We start from the raw sequence: 17,694 nt of genomic DNA, 5'->3' as shown, positions 1-17,694 counted from the left end.
CCTTTCTTCTGACCAGGGCCTTCCTCTATGTCATCTCTGCCTGGAGCCTGCTGACCAGGGACTGTTAACTGTGAGCTAATGTTAATGGCAAAGCTGAGACTCAAATCCATAAAACTCTATAGACATAAATTTCTAAAATTGTGTAATTTGCTCTTGGGGTCATAATAGAGGTTGATGTTTGGATTATACATGATTAGAGCCTTTTGGGTTGGTGGAGATAGAAAAGGAAGGGGTTTAAGGTTAAGGGAAAGAGCAGAATTGAAACAACGAAGAGGAGGAATGAAGCAGGGGATTTAGCTCAGTGGTGCTGCTGCCTGCCTCGCAAGCGCAAGGTCCCAAATTCTATCCCTGGTACCAAAAAAAAAAAAAAAAAAAAAAAAGGAAGAAGAGGAATAAAGAGGATAATGTGTTTGCAAAAACATGATGAATAACAGGAATAATGGACTTTAGTGGTAGACAAAATTAGGATAATGGCTTGGGATAAGTTAGAGTTCCAAGATTTCAGAAATGGAGCTATTTTGGCTGATGAAAAAGTCATGTGAGGGGCAAGGAGGTGAGATGGAGTAAAGATGATTTAGAGGCCACGAAAATTATATGAACTTGCAAATCTCTGTGATAGCAAGATTTGACAATGAAAGGATGTTATGGTTTATATCTAGATGTTTCCCCAAAGGTGGGGCTTTTGGGAGGTGACTAGATTTTGGGTGTATGATACTCATCAGTGGATTATTCCACTAATGAGTTTCTAGCTAGATGTGCTGTTGGGAGGTGAAGTTGGAGGACATGGGTCTCTCCTCCTTTGATCCCTCTCTGCTTCCCACCCCCATGCCATGAGCTGTTTCTTTTCTGCCATGCTACCCTGCCTTGGAGTCAGTGGCCTACAGACTGAAACCTCTACAACTGTGAACCATAATAACGTTTTCTGTCTTAATTTGTGGATGTTAAGCATTGTGTCCCAGAGATAAAGTAACTGAGACATAGGAAGAATGTGAAACAGTAAAAAAGTGAACCAGAGTCCTAAATAAATGACAATGACCTATAAAGGGGGAAAAAAGGTAATGATGTGGTATAGTCACATGATCTAGGCTTCAGATGAGATCACAGTTAAAAACAGACCACCCTTTCTTAGCCCTTTTCCATGTTTTCAGTGAAAATATTAGTTATATATACATATATGTATGTCTATTATATATCTTCATAAAATCTTGAATAGTGGAGTATATAGGGTAGAAAAAGAATAGTTTTTCCCACTCTAGCCCCATAACTTTTGAGACCATTTTTAGTGTACTCACATGCACAAAAATTTAATTTTTGAGTTTTGGCATAAATTGAAAATACTGCGTTTTTTGCAGTTGGCTGTTTGTTTTAATTGTGACTCAGTGGCATTCATATATGATCTCTGCCTTTAGTGTAAATCATCACATGGTAATAGATATGCCATTAATTATTTTCTATTCATAGATATTGGTGTTTTTTTCCATTTTTTTTCATGATTACAAAAATGCCTTGTCATTATTGTACATACATTTTTGTGGATATAGTGTCTTCTAAAGTACCTACTGGTGAACATTTTAAATTGAAGGTTATTTTGATCAATTCTACTAATTCCCTTCAAAGTACTGCACTAATTCACATTTTTGTCAATACTATTATATTTGAGAGTAGCCAAATCTCCACCTGTGTAACAGCAATAAATATTATAATTCCAATATGTAATATAATTCCAAAATATTATAATTATATGTGCTGCCGAAGTGAGCACCAAAATATTATAATTTTAAGATACCACTTCCCTAGGAAGTATAATTCAACCAGTCAGTATAATAAAGTGATGAAGGCTGCTATTGGCACAGTCAGCCAAAATGAGTTCATATTTTGGTTTTACAACTTGCCATCCGTGCTAATTAAATCAATTTAAGTTACAGTGTTGTGGTAAATTTACGTCTTGAGTGTACAAGGAAAATACTTCTGGATAATTCCCTAGTATTTGTAATTATGCAGTTGAGAGGAAATAGCAGGCTTTAGATAGTTTATTATGCTTCCCGAATTTGTCAGGAATTGAGCTGATCCCATTGTCCCCCCCTCCCCGCCAAAGTTTAAATTTTGCAAAAGATAATAGGAACACAAGCTGAAAGTGCGCTGTTTCAACAGGTGCCATCCTGCAAAATCCGAGAAGAGGTGATAGACAATATTATCAGGCTGGGCATTTTGGACGTTTCGATTCTCGATAGTTAAGCTCCTCCACACATTTCCTGTAGGCGCCCAGTTTGAGATCACAGGTGGCCCGATACCACAGGATACTATGGTTAAAAAGAAGGAACTCTGCCAGTTTTCAAGACGGTCTAGGTTCTCCTGAAGCTCCTGGGCACCAGCCTCCGGAAGCAAGATGGCGCTTTCCCTCAGCACCTCTCCAGCAGAAAGATTTCCATTACGTATAGTCCACCAACCGGTGGAGTATCTTTGCCATTATCCAAGATGGCGAGCTGTTCGGCCTCAAGGTTTCCAGGTTTCAATATGGCTCCCCCAACCCGCGCCCCCGAAGAGGTTAAATTTAGGACCGAAGCCCAGGAGAGCGGAAGTGGCGTAGCGGAAGTAGTCGCGCATCGCAACCCCGCCCCCACGTCCGTCCCCGGCCCTGCGGCCCGCACTCAGCGGCGCGAAGCGCGGATCCAAGATGGCGGCTGAGTTGGAGTACGAGTCTGTGCTGTGTGTGAAACCAGACGTCAGCGTCTACCGGATTCCACCCCGGGCCTCCAACCGCGGGTACAGGTACTAACCCCGAGGCACTGCCGCACAGGCGCATCCGTGGGGGATGACACTTGTCTCCTTAGGTAGCGCTCTGCCCGCTCCTGCAGTTACCACCGCTGGGTTGTCACCTAGCTAACCTGTCTCCCAATGTCCTGTTCTCTTGCTTCGCTTCCACTCTGGACTAGCCTAGCCTTGTTTCTGCCCTTTACATTTTTTTCTTCTATTTTATTTATTTTTATTTCCACCCTGCATCATCCTACCTCTCCTCCCCTATACTGCTGGGGACATCCATCTGGTCTCCGTCAGGCGCATCCATTCATGCCTGCTCCTTCGCCAGCCCCCTTCCGTTCGTTTTTCCCTGTGTCCTTCAGCTTGCAGTCTTCATCACACACCCGTTTCCAATTCTTCGTGCACACTCGTGGGTAATCATTGTGTTTCTGGTCACTGTTTGGATGATGTAATTTAATCTTCTGTACTGTTGTCATTTTTGCCATTGGATATCATCATTCACCATTCGATCTTTTTTTTTTTGCCAGTGGGTAAAGATTATACATTTGCCAATAGTAGCCCATTACATTTCTTTTCATTATATTTTCTTGTTTATATAGTATTATTTGTCTCCCCTCACTCCCCTTTTAACCTCTCCTTTAATATTTCCTCCAGAGTTAACGCAGCATTTTCTCTGTAGGGCCTAACAAGCCTTGTCATCCACTGACTGCGGGGGATCTGAGGATGTTATAGTTTTGTAGTTGAAAGAGACTTTACTAGGTTATATGTTAAAAAATATGTTTGAACGCCGTCCACTTAATAGCTGCATAATGTGGGAGCAGATCTCAACCTTTCCAAACCCTAGTTTTCTCAACTGTAAAAGAGAAAAAAAAAATTAATGCTAGTGTCAGATGCTCTTATGGCTCTCACAGGGGATTTTGGACAGTGAAATGAAATCATATAATGGGTGTGAAAGAATGTAGGATAAATTCAAACATTATATATGTAAGATCATGTTATTTCTCTTTTGGACCCATATCACCATGGTAATTTTTCTCATGGTATTGATCATTATCTTGGCTGAAATGTTATTTTCTTCCTGGGCTCATTTTGCCTCTTTACCTCATCACAAATCAGCGTCCTTGTGCTCGCAGACCTATGCCCTGGGCCCTGTGAGTTGTACCTCTTGGCAAAGAGGTAGTTCTACCTTCAGGAAGTTAGCAGTCAGGCCCCAAATCGACCATGAATAGCAACCAGCATGCTTTCTGATGGTCACAGGTACTACATAATCATGACTCACCTTAGGCATCACCTTCTTTGGGAACCCCTGACTGAACCTTCCATTCTGGCTTAGGGATTGTCTGTCTTTGCTTCTGTAGCCCCTTCTACTTGTATCTGTCACTGTGCTCTTCATTCTCTTCTATAATGGATTGTTTAGTCTCTACTTTCACCAGAGGAGACTGAACAGTGTGAGTTCTTCCGAAACTTTGTAACACTAGGAGGGTCTAGCACAGTGTCTGGCACAAGGTGGGCACTCTAAATGTCCACTGAGAGGAGGAATTAGATGATACAGATCAATGTAATTACATAAGTTAACATTGATTGAATTGCTGAAACAAGTAAAAGAGCTCATTTCAAACCTTTTTTTTCTATGAATTTCAAGGTTTTAAAAATACTCCTTTTAAGCTGGGTATGATGGTGCAAGCCTGTAATCCCAACACTTGGGAGGCTGAGGCAGGAGGATTGCTGTGAGTTTAAGGCCAGCCTGGGCTACATAGTGAGTTCAGGGCCAGCCCAAATTAACAAAGGGAGACCCTGCCTCAAGAAAAAACAAAACAAAACAAAACAAAAAAAAGGAAAAACAAAACAAAACTCCTTTTACTCATCTGCACACTCAAATTTTACTTCTAGTTTACCCACAGCCTTTATCCTTGTATTAAGTGCATTGATCCTTATTAAAGCAAATTCTTAATTTTTCTTTTACTCTTTTCCTATTACCCTTTTGTGTTTTCTATGCATCTTTTTGACATTTCTTAGCCTTGAGGAAGCATTTTTTAGTTATTCTTTTAGTGTAATAAATGAACAGAACAGTTTGACTTCATTTATTTATTAGGCTACCTTTGGCAAATCACTGAACTTTCTGAGCTTTAGTTTTTTCATCTATAAAAATGGATCTAACCAATGACTTTGCAAGATCCTATCACTTATTTTTCTTAAAAATGGTCATAATGCCTGGTACATAGTAGACACTTGATAAAGGTCTGTCTCTCTCCCGCCCTCCCTTTCTCTCCCTACTGTGTGTGTGTGTGTGTGTGTGTGTGTGTAGTATGGATTAAATCCAAAACTTCATGTGTCATGCTAGGCAAGTGTTCTACCACTGAGCTACATCCCCAGCTAATAAATGTTAGTTTTCTGTCTTTTTATCTGTGTAGTCTTTCTTATTGTTACCAGAACTACCAGAACCCATTTTACACTATGAACATGATTTATTCTCTAAGCTGCCATTGAAGGACAAATGGCTTTTTGGCAAGCAGGGGAATCTTTGAGTGATTAGTAAGATCAAAGAGAATAAGTGACTTATTTACCTGGTACAAACTGTTACTTTCTAAACTTGCACTGACCAGAGCTTTAGACCATGAGAAGGAAAATTTAGGTTGATAAGAAAGCTTACAAATAAGTAGAAAATGATTTTCCAAATTATAAAACCTTAAAAAAATTTATCACTCCCTCTTCCCCTTGCTAATCAGTATTAAACTCTGTAGTGTGTTTTGATGCAATGCAGAGAATACTGGACTTTGAAGTGAAGCATTATTTCTGTATTGTTGTCTTTCTAGGAGATGGAGGATTAGGGTTTTCATGGCTGGTGTAAGGGTTTAATAAAATATACCTGTGGATTCTCACTGTCATTCATAATGATTTATACACAAAGTGTTATTGCTAAGGTAAATGAACATTTGTGAGGTTAGTTTGTAGTATTGTCAGAAGACCAACAAAACCAAGAGTTCTTTAGGCTAGATGTAGGGATTTTAGGGAGAAGAACCGATGCCCAAGGCTAAGGAAACTGCTGTTATGAATGTCCATTTAGTTACCAAGATTTTAAAAAATATTAGGCACTAGGTATACAAGATAAAAAAAAGATAAGGAACCTGTCCAAAGAAACACATCCACTAGGCTTGTTCTAAAGTTTTTCAATAGCCCACTTAAGCTATTTAGGATAAGCATAAATGTCATGGCTAGAATAAGCAATTACTACTTAAAAATTCATAGATGGAGACCTGTACAGTGCTCTCATCTGGATCAGAAACAAATACTTGAAGGTGTTTGGGAACAGAGCTTCAAGAAGTAAAGGAATTTCTGGGTTTGGTGGCACATGCCTGTAATCCCAGCACTTGGGAGGCTGAGGCAGGAGGATCGCCCAGAGTTTGAGGCTGGCCTGGGCTATACAGTGAGTTCAAGGCCAGTCTGAATTATAGAGCGAGACTCTTGACTCAGCAAACAAACAACCAAGTCACAAATGCAGTGTTTTATAAAATTGGTCATAAGGAATGTTTTAAGTTTCATTCAAATTCATGTACACACAGATTATAAATGTTCAGTGTGTTTTAATATTTTCATGGACATTTGTATCTCCATTCTGGATGTCTTTCTTGAACTCTATTCTTGTCTTTCATATTCACTTTCCTATCCTACATCTTCTCCTGAAAATTCACTAGACATCTCAAATTCAGTGTATTCAGAGCAGAACCCTGGACCTTTCTTCCTAGCTATGTTCCATGTAAGGCCTTCTTTGTTTCAGTTATTGACAACTCTTTGCTCAGGCTGAAAACCTTGGAGGCGTCCTCTTTTTCTTTTATGCCACACACCTACATAATCTGTTAAAAAATTCTGCTGCTTTTATCTTACATACATGCCGAACCTATCCAACTTCTGGTATTATCTTTTCTAAGTCATCATCATGACTCATCTAGATTATTACTGTAGTCTCTTAAATAATCCTCCTGCTGTAGCCATCTTGTCTCTGCAGCTCTTTTCTGCACAGCAGACAAAATAATCCTCATATATATATAAGGGAGATCAGGTGACACATCTGGTTAAAATCCCTTTGACTCAGAGTAAAAGGTGAAGTTATTTTCATGGCCTACAAGGCCCTGATTATCTAGCCACTCTGTTACCTTTGCTGCTTGGATTTTCACTCTGTTCTAAGCAGAGTAGTTTCCTTGATGTCTCTTAAACATGCCAGGCATGCTCCCTCCTCGGCCTCATGTGCACTTGCTAGTTCCTGTGCGGAGAGTGTGTTTCCCCGGGTAAATGTGGGTAATCCTCTCAGTGCTCCTCATTTTTGTGCATATTCCACCTTCCTAATGAGGCCTTCCCTGACCTTCTTCCTGAATGACGCTGCCAAACTCTCCTGCTGCCCCCCACCTTTCCTTACTTGCCTCTTCCTATCTGTCTGCCTGTCTGTCTGTCTGTCTGTCTGTCTATCTATCTATCTATCTATCTATTTATTTATTTTTTGGTACCAGGGATCGAACTCAGGACCTTGCGTGCTTATGATGCAGGCGGCGGAACCACTGAGCTAAGTCCCCGGCCCTGCCTCTTCCTTTTTACCTTAGTATTTATAACCTTCTAAGATACTAATTCTGTTGTGTATTATGTTTTCCTTATTTGTTTTCTATTAGAATGTAAGCCTCACAAGTAGCGGAATGTTTTGTTTGCTGTTGTATCCTAAGCGTCCAGAACAGTGTTTATGACTTAGTCACAGGCAGTTTAGTGAGAATCTGTCTCAAAATAAAGATAAAAATAGAAAAGGAGTGGGAATGTAGCTCAGTGCAAAGGCCCTGGATTCAGTTCCCAGCACTGAAAACAGCAAGACAAAGCAAAATCTCTGTAAATATTGGTTGAATTCAGTGAAAGATACTATGTTTAGTAATTTTTACCCTGAATATTTCATTTAGTAGGTAGATTTTTTCATTACCTGATCAATAAAGCATCATTATGTAGAATATCATGTACAGTATGAAAATAGCATTATGAGAAACTTTTTAAAAAATTAAATTTTATTTTATTTTATCCCATTCCCCCCCTCAAGCCCCCTCTTCTCCCTATGTACAAAGCTTTGTTTCCATTTTTCCTTCTATTTTCAGTTTTTTTCTTGTGAGAAATTTCATTTTTAAATTTTTAATTAAAAAATTTTTTTTTTATGGTACGGGGGATTAAACCCACGGCCTCATACATGCTAGGAAAATTCTATACTACTGAACTACACCTCCAGCTCCAAGAAATTTTATTTTGGGCCAGAGATTTAGCTCAGTGGTTTCACTGCCTGCTGTGCAAGCACAAGGACCCAAGTTCAATCCTCGGTACCAAAGAAAAAGAAAAAAAAATTGAAAAGAAGAAATTTTATTTTAAAATTTCTTTTATTTGTACTTTTACATGTTTTTATACTTATTAGACTCTAAAATCCTCCAGTAGTAATATTGATTTTTACTTGCTTTGGATGATATGTAACATAACACATGTATATAAGGAAATCATGATTTATTCTTGTTATTTACTATGTAAAAAGAACAGGCAACCCAGGATGGGGAATAGAAGTGTGGCAAATGATTCTGAGAAGGCTTTAGTGTACTGAAATGCACTTGAGGCCTGAGGCTTCCCATTTTCCTGTCCTAGGGCATCTGACTGGAAATTAGACCAGCCTGATTGGACTGGTCGCCTCCGAATCACTTCAAAAGGGAAGATTGCCTATATCAAACTGGAAGATAAAGTTTCAGGTAAAGTGTGGGGGCCCTCCTGTGTCAAGGACACTGACTTGGTGTGCTTTTATAAGGACCTTCAGGTTGGTGACTGGGGTGGAAATAGCAGTTAATTAGAATTCTGGTGTTTGCTTCCTTTGCTCAAAGAGCTTCTTTTTCTTGTCTGTCAGGGGAGCTCTTTGCTCAGGCACCAGTGGAACAATATCCTGGTATTGCTGTGGAGACAGTGACAGATTCCAGCCGTTACTTTGTAATCAGGATCCAGGATGGTACTGGTAAGGGGTCTGGGATTTTGCATGGGACGAGGTTAGGGAAATAGTCAATGTACTGTACTGTAATAAAATTGTGTCCTTATTGCATTTCTCTTATTTTTGTTTAATAAATTTTCTTCCCCTTTCTCCAAAGTTATTATGGTTCCTGACAGAGAAGGATTAACATGTTGTTTGTAATAGATGTGAACACAAGTTTAAGATGTAGTAATTAATAGGTAGGACTTAAATAATGCCTATCAAAAGAGTTAACACATTTTGCTCATTTATTGTTTATGATAGTTTTTGGTGGGACTGTCTTCAGTTATTTCTTTGTAGGGCAGTAACTCAATCATTTGTTCATATTTTGTAACAGAGGCTGGTAACTAGAGATAGGTAAACAATAAGTATTTTAGGTTTGTGGATCATATAGTTTATATTGCAACTACTATGCTTAGTGTTGTTATTGTAGTATGAAAATAGCTGTAGACAATATATAACCAGATTGATGTGACTGTATCAATAAAACTTTGTTTACAAAAACAAGCTGTGGTGGGCTTTGACCATGGGTTGTTTGTAACCTGCCAACTCCTGGTCTATAAAAAGATGTTTTACCGTCAAAAACTTTTATCTGGTTGGGTGAATGGATACATTTTCATTGGGTGGACGTTGTCACAGGGAACACTTCCTATTCTTAGTGTTCCTGTCTTTTTCTCAGGGCGCAGTGCATTCATTGGCATTGGCTTCACAGATCGGGGAGATGCCTTTGACTTTAATGTCTCCTTACAAGATCACTTCAAGTGAGTGAAGCTTGTCTTTTGTTACCAATTTAAATGGTCATGAGATGCTCCTTCTCAGTTGAATGGACACTGTGTCTTTTACCCCCTGGTTTCTTTATTTGGTCAACTAGCTCATGAATATAAATCCCCCTATTCACTTTTTTCCATGAGCTATCTCTATATTCTGGTTACTTTTTGTACAGCTGGTTTTATATATATATATTAGATATATATAGTAGATATATATATCTACTATATATATTAGATATATATAGTAGATATATATATAAGATATATATATATTAGATATATATATTAGATATATATATCTAATATATATATTAGATATATCTATTTTGTTTTTTTGTTTGTTTGCTTTGTTTTGTTTTTGGTATGGGGATCGAATTCAGGACCTTGTGCTTGTGAGGCAGGCACGGTGCCACTGAGCTAAATCCCTGGCCCCTCAATAGCTGGCATATATATATATATATATATATATATATATTTTTTTTTTTTTTTTTTTGAGGCAGGGTCTCCCTTTGGTTTTTTTTGGTACTGGGGATTGAACTCAGGACCTTGCGCTTTCGAGGCAGGCGCCAGAACCACTGAGCTAAATCCCCAGCCCAAGGGTCTCCCTTTGTAGTTCAGGCTGGGCCTGAACTTACTGTGTAGCCCAGGCTGGCCTCGAACTCGAGGTGATCCTCCTGCCTCAGCCTCCCGAGTGCTGGGATTATAGGAGTACGCCACCACGCCTGGCAACTAGCTGGTTACATTTTTAAATCCTTATTTATGCCACTGGAAAAGTTGCCCTTGCTTTTAGATAGTAGAGGGAGGCATACCGTAGCAGCAGGGCTGTATGTGAAGTGTGTGGGCAGTTATATGCCAGTTTTGTTACCTTGTGGAGCTGACAAGTTTTATGCATGTTTCTTCAGCTTTCTTGATTTTGGTGCAGCTGTGGTGGACAGTGCCATGCACACCATCAGCTTCCTCCCTCCGGCACAGGCATGCCTCTGCTTTTCTGCTTCAGGATTCTGAAATTTTGGAACACATCTCAGTTAGCACGAAGTGTAAGCTGCAAGGACGAAGGAGCTAATGTCCACTCTAGGCAGCACTTAGCCGTGGGGATGGGAGTCAGTGGCTAAATGCTCTCTTTTTTTTGTGTTGCTGGGGATAAAACCCAGGGCCTTGCACATGCTAGGCAAGTGCTTTACCACTGAGCCAGACTCAGCCCAGTACCCTCCTTTTGAAAGGGAGGGACAAATCTAACAGGCATTTTGTTTGGTTCCTCAGAGGGTCCTCAGTGGGATTGAACCCTGGTTGGCCTCCTGCTTTTAAAAAAAATTTCCTTTTTCACTCTTTATGTCTCTCACTCTGCTTTCTGTAATCCCATTTCATAGAAACTAAATATACCCAGATTTGTGTGTCAAATCTGCTTTTAGGGAATCCCAAACTAAGATCACATACTATTTCCTGAAAGGTGGGTAAAGCAGGAAACTGAGATTTCCAAAGAATCTCAGGAAATGGACAGTCGTCCCAAGTTGGATCTAGGCTTCAAGGAAGGACAGACCATCAAGTTGAGTATTGGGGTAAGTATAGTTTTTTAAAATTTTATTTTCTCATTCTTTGCCCTTTTGTCTTTTGGTCTAGTGCTGGGGCTATAACCCAGGGCCCCATACATGCTAGGCAAGCATCTGCCACTGAGCTGCATTCCCCTGTCCTTTTTTATTGTTTTCTGTGACATCTTTCTTTTTCTTTCAACCTCCCTCTGTTTTTTCTTTCATAGAACATTACAACCAAGAAAGGTGGTGCTTCTAAGCCCAGGACTGCAGGAGCTGGGGGCCTAAGTTTACTTCCCCCACCTCCAGGAGGCAAAGTCACTGTCCCCCCGCCATCCTCAGTTGCTATCAGCAATCATGTCACTCCGCCACCCATTCCCAAGTCTAACCACGGAGGCAGCGATGCAGGTACATCTAGCACTTCTGACTTTGAAAACTCACATTCCATGTTTAATTGGGTAACACCTGTTTGCCAGGAGAGTACTGATGTTCTTACTAGGAGATGGTTCTGGGTGCTGACAAGGTGATTCTGGCAAGGGATCAGAGCTTTTCTGGTGAATGGAGTCATGGTTCCTAGCAGGTTCTTTGGCAAATAATATGTTGTTATTTAAAAGGTCATTCCCTTCATTGTTTTTGTTTTTTTGGTACCAGGGATTGAACTCAGGTCCTTGTCCTTGCTTGGCAGGCAGTGGAACCACTGAGCTAAATCCCCGGCCCTCCTTTCATTGTTTATTAGTTAGATGCTAATAGGCATGTGAATCAGATGGATGAAGATTGTGGCCATGGCTGTAGGTATTATATCTGAATACACTTGGTAAATATTATTTATGTTCTTTGTCTCTCAATTTTCTTATCTGCAGAATGGTTGTATAAAATCAAATGATGTGAGAGTACCTAGTGTAGCTCTTGGAATACTGTAGTCAGTAGAGGTCCATCCAGGTTGGTCCTCCCACCCCCTGGCCTGCCTCCTACCTTCCCTCTTTTTCTTCCTTTAATTCTTTCCCTTTCTTTCTCCCTCTTATTCTATCATTCTCTTTATCTCCTTTCATTTATTCTTTCTCTCTCTGAGGATTGAACCCTGGGGCTCACACATGCTAGGTTAATGCTCTACCACTGAGCTATACCCTTGGCCCTAATATTATTTCTTGATCCTTTCCATTTCTTCACAACAGTAGTTGGGAGAAAAGGAGAAGACACCTGTGTTCTTCCTTACTATGTGGTGGAAAAAAGAACAAATATAGTTACATCTTCTTATTTGAAAAATGAGTGTCTTAGATTTCAAAGGAATTTTCCTAAGATTAGAGAACCAGATTTTAGAAACTGGGAGTTTTAACTTAATGTATTGGACAATGCAGGCCATTTTTTGAATTGATTACTAAAGGTAAGCTTTCTCTTTGTAGAATTTTTGAGATGAAAATATAGCCTGCCTCTATCGGTAAGTGTCACCAGAAGGTACTAGGGATAGTGTATAAGATTTATTTTTAAAATTAAGCTTTTTGAGATCATTGTAGATTCACATGCAATTGTAAGAAATGTTGCAGAGAAATTCTGTGTGCCCTCTGTTCTATTCCCTTCGTAGTAACATTTTACAGAACTGTTGTCAGACGTCACAGAAAATTGACATTCAAACCACCTTGTAGTCTTACTCCAATTTCATCCATTTCACATGTTGTCACCTGTGTGCATGTATTTCTTTAGTTTTAGGCAGCTTTACCATCATTACATTTATGGATCGACCATCATAGTTAGGCTGGAATATTTCCTTTTCTACAAAGCTCTTTTGTGTTGTCCTTTTTTTTGGTACCAGGGATCGAACTCAAGTCCTTGCTCTTGCTCAGCAGGCAGCAAAACCACTGAGCTAAATCCCCAGCCCTGTGTTGTCCTTTTATAGCCACACCTGTTCCCTCCCAGGCTTTCTTCCCCCATCCCTCACCCTTTAGGACCACTGATTTGTTCTCTGTGTGGATAACTTTGTCACTTCAGGCAAGTTCTGTAAATGGGATCATACAGTGTGTAACCTTTTGGGATTGCTCTTTTTTCACATAGTGATATTCTCTTGAGATTTATCCAAGTTGTTGAGTATATCATTAGTTTGTTTCTTTTTATTCTGAGTACTCTTCTATGATATGGATTACCACAGTGTAGCTAACTATCACCCTTGGAAGGATATCTGGATTTCCAGTGTGTGGTTCTTACAAATAAAGCTGCTGTGATATTTGTATACAGGCTTTTGTATGAATATGTTTTCATTTCCAAGGTTCTTATTACAGTTTGTTTTCTTTTTTTTCCTCTTACCTTGTGTTTAGATATCCTTTTAGATTTGGATTCTCCTGCTTCTGTCACGACACCAGCACCAGCTCCAGTTTCTGCAAGCAATGACTTGTGGGGAGACTTCAGTACTGCGTCCAGGTAGTGGGCAGAAGGAAAGCAGTATACTGTCACTCAGGGTATAGAAGATATGTGCAGCTGTATTAAACTTTGATCTGGGACAAGGGGATTTGAAAGTCATAATATAGTTGTTTGAAATTCTTGGGAAGAAAATGTAGGAATGCTGGGGATGCTGGGAGAAGAAAGCTGTAGGTTGAGGGTTGAGTGGTATATTCTGGGTCTTGATAAGTAGAATTTTTGATATGTGGACTTAGAAACTCTGGACTGCAATTTCTTGAAAACTATTTGGTAAGGAATGGAGTAGTTATCCTAATATTATATCTTTGGATTTCTTTCTGTTCTCCTGTCTTGCAGCTCTGTTCCAAACCAGGCACCACAGCCATCCAACTGGGTCCAGTTTTGAGTAGCATTGGCAGGACATTAAGGACAGACTTGAAGAATAAAACTAACCTTGAGGGCACCAATCTTCGAGGGAGGTTAGGAACCCTTTTCCCTCCCCAGAACCAAAATTGATGGACAATCTTTTTCATAGCTTCTCCATTGTATTCAGGCTGATTTATGTCACTCCCCTATGTTGTTACTTGCTGTACAGCCAAGAGGGATCTGTTATTTAATGCTCATTACCACAGCAAGAGAATAGTGGATCTTACCATACCTATGGCTGACTGCAGAGTTCAGTAGGCCAGTGACTTTTTGAGAGGGGAATGACTTCTAACATTTGTAAAGATTTTCTCCATCTTCTAAATTCTTGAACTTATTTCAGAATCATCTCATAATCCTTGTGTGCCTCTTTGTGAAGCCCTCTTTACCAATTTCAGGGGAAAGAAAAGCCTTGAAACTTTTTTTTTTTTTGGTACCGGGGATCAAACTCGGGACCTTGTGCTTGAGAGGCAGGCAGTGGCACCACTGAGCTACATCCTGGCCTTTTTTTTTTTTTAACCCAAAACTCTAAAAATGGATGGGCTGACCTCAGTATTTACAAATTTCAGAATTTTGAAGCTTGGGCTTCATAGTGACCTCAAGGCCAGCCTGAACTACAGAGCAAGATCCTGTCTCAAAAAAAAAAAAAAAAAAAGAGACTATGGATAGAGGTGGATTTGGAGAAAGCTGTGTGTCCTGGGTCTCTTCTTTCCAGCCTCCAGGGTTCCCCTGTTCAGTGAACAGTGAACTGCAGCTCCGTCACCCTCTTGGGTGTTTACATGTCTCTTCCTGAGATGAGAGGGTTGTGTCAGCAGCACTGCCACTATTCTTTGCTGTTTGTTGAATAGTGCAGCATCTTTGAGCAGTAGTTGTTTTTAGGGTGGAGGAGGCTCAAGGGGCTGTGCTTTCCAAATTATAGAAGTGTTGAATTTCTTGCAGCTCCACCTGGTTACTGCATTGGAAGCACAGCATTCATTTGTAGTCACCCTTTTATTTAACTTAAAATTGAAGAGTTTAGAGTTTTTAACCTGATCAGTAGAGCAGAGAGGTTAAAAGTACCTAACTCTCATTCATTACCCACCTTGCCTTGATGCCTGGGTATCTGATCCCTTTCCATAAACATTTTTTTTCCTATCCACCTGACTCTTCAGTAAAAAGCTGCTATTATATATATTGTCAGTTATGAAGGAAGCTGGGGAGTCACAGTTTTATTTCTGTCAAGTTTTCCCCCAGGCCTTGATATCCACTAGCAAGAGTATCTATCTTAAAAGTAAGTTGCTTCCCTACCATTTCCTTTTCCTCTACCCCACCATTCCTTTTACAGTGCTGTGAAAAGAGTTTCTTGCCATAGTGGTTATTATTAACTTACCTATTTTATTTGTTAATGGACAATTTTGAGGATTAAGTGGGAGAATATAATTTCTTCCTTTAGCACCTATTTCAATATGCACATTCTGATTGAACGGGGCAGGTCCTTATATTTAATTTCAAAATATATTGTTTCTCCCAGATTTCCTTCTTAACTTTTTCTAACTTTGGGTCCATTGTTTTCATTGCCTCCCTTTTCAGGCAGCTCTATTCTTGCAGAGCCATGGCAGAACATTTTAAAATGTCACTAGAAAACACTAAAGGAAAATCTGTAGAATCACTAGTGACACTTGGAACCTATTTTTCTCAATCTTCCTCCATGTTGTGTTTGTATTCTCAAGATGATAATATATTATGTATTTGAATTGCTGAAAAACTGAAAATGAAGTTAAGATATATGTATATAAAGCAGATGCTGTAGTGGTGCAATAATGGTAATTAAAATAGAAAAAAAGGTGCTGTTTGTTTTATCTTTTGTCTAATTATTTTCTAAATTTAATTGGCCCAATAAAATGGGCAATAAAAGGGTATTAAGACATATATATTTATTATGCTTTTTTTTGGTACCAGGGATCAAACTTGGGGCCTTGTACTTATGAGGCAGGTGGTGGAACCACTGAGTTAAATCCCCGGCTCTATTACTCACTTTTGAGAAATAAGGACTTTTTTTTTTTTTTTTTTGGTATTAAATTCTTTTATTGGTACATTGTAGGTATACAACACAATTACATTTCTCATTGGGAATTATACCTCTATATAATGCATCTTGGTTCTTATTTTTTCCTCATTCCTAGCCCTCCCTTCCTGTCCTCCACCCTTCCCTATTTACAAAGACTTTATTTCCATTTTTTCCATTTCTCATCATTTTTTCCTTTCCCTTCTTTCCTTTCCCCTGTGCCTCCCACTACCCCTACCCCTTTGGACCTTTTATTCCTATTTTACATTATTGGTTATTCATTCTAATAATTGGTACATTTTAGGTATACAATATAATGACATTCATCATTGGAAATTTGCACCTTTACATAGTCTCTCTTGGTTCTTATTTTTCACCCTTGCCCAGCCCTCCCTTCAACCCCTCCAGCCCTCCCTATTTACAAAAATTTTGTTCCTATTTTTCCATTTTCTCATATTAATCCCATTTCCTTCTATCCTTTCCCTTAGCCCTCCCACTTCCTTCCCCTTTGCCCCTTTTCTTCCTATTTCACATGACTTATTATACATTTAGTCCTTATTTACACTTTCAGTTTCTCACACCAGAGAAACTATTTGGTATTTACACATGTGTGTCCTATTTATTTCACTTAAGAGTGTTGCCTCAATGTGCATCCACTTAGCTATAAATGCCTCTAATTTCTCATTTTTTATGGCTGAATAGTACTCCATTTTATAAAAAAAACACATTTTCTTTATCCAGTCTCCAGTTGATGGGCATTTGGGCTGTTTCCAAGTTTTAACTATTACAAACTGTGCTGCTATGAACATGGGTGCACATATATCACTGTGGTATGATTCTTTTAATTCTTTGGGGAAGATCCCTAGCAGTGGAATAGTGGGGTCAAATGGGACTTCCAGTCCTAGTTCTTTGAGGTATCTCCATACTGATTTCCACAGTGCTTGCACCAGTCTACACTCCCACCAGCAGTGGAGCAGGGTTCCTCTTTCCCCACAGCCCCGCCAGCATTTGTTATTGGTTGATTTCATGATAGCAGCCATTCTTTCTGGAGTGAAGTGGAATCTCAGCATTGTTTTCATTTGCATCTCTCGAATGACCAGTGATGTTGAACATTTTTTCATGTATTTATTTGCTATTTCTACTTCTTTGTCTGAGAAATGTCTGTTCATTTCAGATGCCCATTTTTGGATTGGGTCTTTGAATTTGGGAGGTCTGATCTTTTTAAGTTCTTTACAGATTTGAGATAGTAGACCTTTGTCTGAGGAAGAGCAGGTGAAGATTTTTTTCCCACATTGTGGATTGTCTCTTCACACTGCTGGTGGTTTCTCTTGCTGTGCAGAAGCTTTTTAATAAGAAGAGATCCCATTTGTTGATTGTTTGTGCTAGTTCACAGGCAACTGAGGTTTTGTTCATAAAATCTTTTCCTACACCAATGTCTTCAAGCGTTCTACCTAACCTCTGTTCCAACTGGTTCAGAGTTTCTATTTTAATATTTAGATCTTTAATCCATTTGGATTTTAGTTTAGTGCATGGTGAGAGATACAGGTCTAGTTTTAATCTTTGGCAAGTTGAAGCCCAATTTTTCCAGCACCATTTATTAAAGAGGCTATCTTTCCTCCAGTGAGGATGTTTGGCTCCTTTGTCGAAGAGGAGATGGCTGAGTGTGTCTGGCGTTGTTTCTGCATCTTCTAATCTGTTCCCCTGGTCCTCAAGTCTGTTTCTTTGCCAGTACCATGCTGTTATTATCACAGTAGCTTTGTAGTATAG

General features: G+C 39.4%; 1 protein-coding gene across 1 annotated transcript; it reads left to right on the top strand.

Moving 5' to 3' along the window:
* Window positions 1-2,586: 2,586 nt before the first annotated feature.
* Necap1 (NECAP endocytosis associated 1) lies at window positions 2,587-15,708 on the top strand. Its single transcript, XM_004869524.4, has 8 exons — window positions 2,587-2,769; window positions 8,410-8,510; window positions 8,663-8,767; window positions 9,459-9,540; window positions 10,997-11,105; window positions 11,303-11,483; window positions 13,382-13,484; window positions 13,818-15,708. Exons 1-8 carry the CDS (start codon window positions 2,675-2,677, stop codon window positions 13,864-13,866), a joined length of 825 nt encoding a protein of 274 aa, XP_004869581.1. The 5' UTR covers window positions 2,587-2,674; the 3' UTR covers window positions 13,867-15,708.
* Window positions 15,709-17,694: the final 1,986 nt, after the last annotated feature.

Source organism: Heterocephalus glaber, unplaced genomic scaffold (assembly GCF_053883595.1).
Source record: "Heterocephalus glaber isolate CG9 unplaced genomic scaffold, H.glaber_assembly_v1.0 deba00001444, whole genome shotgun sequence".
Taxonomy (NCBI): domain Eukaryota; kingdom Metazoa; phylum Chordata; class Mammalia; order Rodentia; family Bathyergidae; genus Heterocephalus; species Heterocephalus glaber.
This window is presented reverse-complemented; position numbering and strand designations above follow the sequence as displayed.

What these genes read in the sequence shown, in the direction of transcription:
- Necap1 (XM_004869524.4), top strand. Translation starts at nt 2,675, where the DNA reads ATGGCGGCTGAGTTGGAGTACGAGTCTGTGCTGTGTGTGAAACCAGAC. An exon ending in CAGGATCCAGGATGGTACTG is followed by an intron (nt 8,768 to 9,458) that starts GTAAGGGGTCTG and finishes TCTTTTTCTCAG; the next exon opens with GGCGCAGTGCATTCATTGGC. An exon ending in TCCTTACAAGATCACTTCAA is followed by an intron (nt 9,541 to 10,996) that starts GTGAGTGAAGCT and finishes ATTTCCTGAAAG; the next exon opens with GTGGGTAAAGCAGGAAACTG.